The 5,882-nt window shown below is 49.9% G+C and overlaps 1 protein-coding gene across 1 annotated transcript in view; it reads right to left on the bottom strand.

Moving 5' to 3' along the window:
• Positions 1-5,882, bottom strand: part of LOC106808628 (nuclear factor related to kappa-B-binding protein-like) — a 21,325-nt gene that overhangs the window by 5,590 nt on the left and 9,853 nt on the right. Inside the window, exons 16-26 of the mRNA XM_014811419.1 lie at positions 5,597-5,657; positions 5,259-5,433; positions 4,674-4,777; positions 4,087-4,210; positions 3,527-3,612; positions 2,907-3,077; positions 2,284-2,379; positions 1,863-1,953; positions 1,318-1,602; positions 598-723; positions 193-381 (exon numbers count right to left, since the gene is read on the bottom strand). Coding sequence (XP_014666905.1) covers positions 193-381; positions 598-723; positions 1,318-1,602; positions 1,863-1,953; positions 2,284-2,379; positions 2,907-3,077; positions 3,527-3,612; positions 4,087-4,210; positions 4,674-4,777; positions 5,259-5,433; positions 5,597-5,657 — 1,508 coding nt within the window. The remainder of the gene's footprint in view (positions 1-192; positions 382-597; positions 724-1,317; positions 1,603-1,862; positions 1,954-2,283; positions 2,380-2,906; positions 3,078-3,526; positions 3,613-4,086; positions 4,211-4,673; positions 4,778-5,258; positions 5,434-5,596; positions 5,658-5,882) is intronic.

Raw genomic sequence — 5,882 nt, 5'->3', positions numbered from 1 at the left:
AGTGCCACCTACTGCATTATCTACTACAGCAGTGCCACCTACTGCATTATCTACTACAGCAGTGCCACCTACTGCATTATCTACTACAGCAGTGCCACCTACTGCATTATCTACTACAGCAGCGCCACCTACTGCATTATCTACTACAGCAGCGCCACCTACAATACCATCCTCGATGGCAGCGCCACCTACCGGGGATGTGTGTCTGCGGGCTGACGACGCGCTGCGGGCTCGCGGAGCCGTCCTGGCGGATGAGCACGGTCTGTAGGCCCTGCAGCTGAGCGCCGGGTTTGCTCCCCAGCTGACTGATGTAGACGGGCCGACCACCGATCTGCTGCAGACCCGTGACGATGGTGGCGCCACCGCTGTTCAACACGCCACCTGCAGGGAAGAAGAGGAGACCCGCGTTTCGATCAGTCACGAGATAAAAGAGACGCGAAGAAGAACCGAGTTATGGGGGAGTCCGGATATTACGTTCATATGTCATATATATATATATATATTCGTATATATATATAGGCTATCACGATGTAAAATGACCCTCTGCTACTGTTGCTGGATTGAGTGACGACACGGCGCAGATGGAAGAGTACTCACCGGACGAGCCGGGAGGCTGCGGATAGAGCTTGACGCGGGCGCGACCCAGTCCCGGCGCCACGACCTGCTGCACTGCCGGCGCCCTGTCCGTCGGCTTCACCTGCGACGGCCGCACCATGATCTTACCTGCAAGGTGAGATGTAAACGATCAGATATCACACACAGACACACAACTCCCCACGATGTCACTAGCTTATGATCAATGATTCTATGATTATGACATCCATTATGACTTCATGATTAAGGATGCAGGGGGCAGGTGCGACAAATAGTGTGGTGGCAGACGTGGTCAGTAAAAATAGGGCCAACATAGATGCTGTCAATGAAGATGGTTTCAATGCAGATGGGGGTCAACAGATACACCATCAATGAAGAAGGAATCAACACAGACACTGTCAATGAAGATGGAGTCAAAACCGACACTGATAATAATAAAGATAGGGTCAACACAGATACAGTCAATGAAGATGGAGTCAACACAGATACAGTCAATGAAGATGGAGTCAACACAGACACTGACAATGAACATGGAGTGAACCCAGACACTGATAATAAAGACAGGGTTAACACAGACACTGTCAATGACGACAGGCTTAACACACGAGATTAAACCATCAAAGAATTATCATCATTATCATCACCATCATCATTAAACATCCATAGGCGACATCAGTGTGAGCTCACCCCCTGAGTGTGACCCCCCACCCACCCAGCACTTACCGCCAGTGGCTAGGTTGTATGTTGTTGCCGCCGTCAGCTGTGGCATGGGGCTTGTCGCCGTGCGTGCCGGCGTCACCGCGTAGCCGCCGCCCGCCTGCATCGCCAGCGGCTTCCCTGACACCGCCTGACCGCCGCTCATCGCCACGCCGTACCCCGGCTTGTCGTGCGGAAGGTTGAGCGCGGCGGTCGGAGCACCGGCGGGGGTGGCCGGAAGCTGGATGGACGTCTGAAAGCTCATGACGGTGCCGGGTCTCGATGATGCGACCGCTGCTCCGGGCTTGCCCGCTGACATCACACGACATCAATCCAAATTTAGTTAATTTAATGAAATTTAAAATTAAATTAATTATTAATTAAGTTAAATTTAATTCCGTTTAATTTAAATTAGCCAGGTAATGACTAATTATTAATCATCAATATTAGAGAGGAACAAATTTTTTTCTTTACGTGGAAAAAATGATCAATACAATTTATGCGTGAGCACGACTAGATTCATGCGTGTCTGTGCGTGTTAGCGTGAGTGACATATGATATCTCGACTATACCTGTGGGTGTGGGAGAGAAGAGAGGTGCGCCTGCCCTGTCTGCCATCATGTAGGAGCGTGGTTTCCCAGACATCGTCAGCTGACCCAGAATCTGCACGAGAAATATCGTTGCTCACAGAACGTACATTCAGGTGCATAACAACACGAGGAAGGTTACAAACGAACCACGGGTGGTTTCTGGCTAGCATCCACACATATCCCATGAGCTTTGTTCTCAAGATAATAATGTTGAACCATAGTTATCCAGCAGTCTAACGTCCAATATCTCACGTCAGCTGAATAACTTAACACATTAGCTAACATAATTCCAGTTATAATTTCCTAAATGAGCAACCCCTCTTATCTCATCTGATCAGTCTCTGTAATGAATGTCCATCAATTAAGACGGCTGGCTGTGGGACGGCTGTATCTGTGTGGTCACCTGCTGTTGTACGGCCGGCGACAGCGTCGTCACGCTCACGGATGTCGGAGGAGGAAGCAGAGCATCTGTCGTCATCTCTCCACCAATGCCAAGTTGCTAGGAGAAATTATATATATATAATATACATACATAATATAATATATGCACACACACACGCACGCATGCACCCACGCATGCACGCATGCACGCGCACACACGTGAATATGTAATCACCCAAGTAATTTTACATGAATGATTTTGATATTTTAAGGTTGCGTCATAGTTTACGACAAAAATCTAACGAAGAATCGTTCGAGGATAGTGTCTCCAGTTTCAAGGACGACTTCACCATACGGCATAACCATTGACAACAGTACGTAATTACAAAATTAAGGACACGCTATTACTACGTTCAGTAAGTTAAGTATAAAGTTATTGTGTAGCAAAGTATACCTACATATCAAATTGTATATAAGTTAAATATATACGTACAACTATGTATTGTAATGGCTGTAACATGTTTGTAACATACATGGAAATAAAGAAATTGTAAAAAAAAGAAAAGTTCTACGTTCACATCTATTAGTAAGCAGCTCTCCGTGTGTCTCCCATTAGATATATTTCAGTATCATCCCCCCCCTTACCTGCTGAAGTACCTCCTTGATAGTTTTCGTAGCCATCTTGGGCGTTGACGAGTTTCTCGGAGACACGGGACCCTTGGGGCTGAGGCCCTGGTCGACATCGATGGCGCCACCGTCGCTACTGCCCGTGCTGAGTGCGGACGCCGGCCTGATGACCTCACGGAGGTGCTTGTGCTGCGGACGACACCGCACACGCTCGCATAAGACGCCTATACAGTTCCTTCCTACACGCAACCTCCTCCCCACGCGTGCATGAGATGCCTGCTGCCTACCAATGCTGCTGCTGCCACGTATACGACCCCATCCACCCACCGGCCTGCACACGTGCTCGCTCCAACCACCGAGAAACATGTGGTGGAAGAGCCTGTACAGCTCCTCCGTACACGCAACCCCCTGCCTAGCTTGCTGTGCGCTGACACCCACTACTGACCTGCCTGTCTGCCCTGCTGTTCGCTTGTATTTTCAGAAGGAGAGCCCCCTATCACCCTGTGCAGTGGCCACCCACTGTCCTTATTTACGTAACACTATTACGAGCCTAGTTAAACGAACGACGCTAAGTTGACAAGAATTTGACGTCGCCGTGGTACGAACACGATCACTGTCACCGTCGGTGGGCCACCTACCAAGCCTGTCTTTGCCAGCGCCTTAGGTTGTCTGGCTAGAGCCTTCTTCGCTTTCGCAGCTGCCGCCTGGGCGAGGTGCAATCGCTCTGAAACACGCAGTAAATAACATGTAGACACATGTAGTAGCTCGGGTGAGTGATAAAGTTCCGGCTTCTCAACTATCACAATCATTAATACCTCTACTAGTCACAGTAATCTTTTCGATTGAAAATGACCTAAAGACATGGGAACGTGAACTACAAAAACATTCCCTCAGGGTGAGACCAGGGGGGCGTGTGGTCAGAAACAAAATCAGTCTTAACATTAACTTCTTCTCATAGACTGTTGACGCAGACATAAAGTTACTCTGTACGCAACGAAGGGAGGTCCAGTCTACGAAAGAAAGTTTGCGTTAAAACCAACATTACAACGAATTTCATTCCTGACCAAATGCCCCTGGTCTCATCAGCCCACGGGAACACTTTCATTGCTCACGGATTGACGAGGGGGGTGCCAATGTTACCGCATTATCCCCGCCTCCATCGCCACGACGACTGTCGCCACGGCGACCGGCGACTCACCGAACTCGTCGACGGTCCTGCTGCGGTGCAGGTAGATCCACAGCTTGCGGTTGACGTCGTACTTCACACACGGATCCTTCTCATAGTGCAGCCGGTCCAGCGCCCCACTCACCACCGTGTTGATCTACAGACAGACAGACAGACAGACGTGTGGTCAGCGGGACGGCACCGGTCACTAGTGGTCACTACTGGTCACTAGTAGTGGCTGAATACTGCCAGTGGGGACTTCTGCTGACAACTGGTCTCACTAGTACTAGTGGCTGGGTTCTATCAGTAGGAGACTTCTGGTTACTACTACTCACTAGTAGTAACTGGCGGTTACTGGTGCCTACTTGTACTGACTAATGATCAATAGTAGTCACTGGGTAGGACAGAAGACCACTTGTGTTCACAATTTCACAAAATAAACACTACATACTACCTAAACTACACCACTTTCCACCGTACCAAACCCATCACACTTATAAGATCACACACTGTTCACGTCACGTCTGTCGACAGATCGACTCGCCCTCTTGTGTCCGACACTCATCCACGCTTCGCAGCGTCTGTAGGATGAGTCTGCGACCGGGGGTCATCTGACTCACCTGTGCGTCTGTACAGGTTGCGAGATACTGCGAGTCCTTTAGCAGCTCACAGATGTCAGCACGTGTTCCCTCGCCGTTGGGCAGTCTCGCCGCGGCATCTCTCACTGTGCGTAACAGAAGCGATCGATGAAACGAGATCAACGTTGGGGGAAATCCAGACTCTACTGTACTGTATACAAACATATACACATGCACACGCACGTACACACGCACACACAACCCTCTCATACACACACACACATCACACGCATGCATGCACTCATGCACAGACGTACGTAAGCACAGACGCACGTACGCACGTGCACACAGACACACGTACGCACGCACGCACAGACACACGTACGCACGCGCACACAGACACACGTACGCACGCACAGATGCACGTACACACGCACGCACAGATGCACCTACACACGCACGCACAGATGCACCTACACACGCACGCACAGATGCACCCACACACGCACGCAAGCACGCACACGTACATACATACATATACACTCTACCAAAATTAACAACTAACAAAACCTCAAAGAGAACACACAGGTGCCCACGGCTAGGCGGGTGCTGCGCACGCACACATACCGAGTGACAGGATGGTGACGAACGGCGGACGGTCGGACACCAGTAGCGAGTGTTCGCGTGCCTTGCTCGCCGCTCCCGAGTTGCTGTAGACACCCTTCACCGGCCCCACGATGCTCTCAAAGCCGTGCATCTTATAGACGAACGCCTTGTGCGGATTCGCGTATCGTTCGCGCTCCTGCCGACACACATAAAATTGCGTTAACATTGAAACAGCGTCAGTCTCAGTGCCCGATTGATCATTATAACGGGGGTAGTGCGAGCATAAAAAATTCGGAGAAGTTTATATTGAATAGTGATGATTTCTGTCGGTAGATGGCGTTGGTGCGTAATCGACTAACCTTGGCTCTGTACTCGTTCCGCTCAGACTCACTGCACGTAGATATGATGTAGTCAGTTGGGCTGAAGCAAACGAGAAAAAAAATCCGTCACGAATAACGCAGGCTTGCCGATCACATCTCACACGGTGCATGACAGAATGAATTTCCGCACATCTTTGGCCTGCGCTTAAAAGATTTCACTTGCAGGAGTAATATGCAAAGAACCTTGCGTTACGAGCCAAAATACGGGGAAGAGGCAGGATGTTCTTTGTACCAGTGAGGGGGGTTGGGGAGAGTTGGGGGCAAG

The sequence above is a fragment of the Priapulus caudatus genome, unplaced genomic scaffold (genome assembly GCF_000485595.1).
Source record: "Priapulus caudatus unplaced genomic scaffold, Priapulus_caudatus-5.0.1 Scaffold291, whole genome shotgun sequence".
NCBI lineage: Eukaryota > Metazoa > Priapulida > Priapulimorpha > Priapulimorphida > Priapulidae > Priapulus > Priapulus caudatus.
Note: the sequence above shows the minus strand (reverse complement) of the source record. Positions and strands in the feature narration are given on the sequence as shown.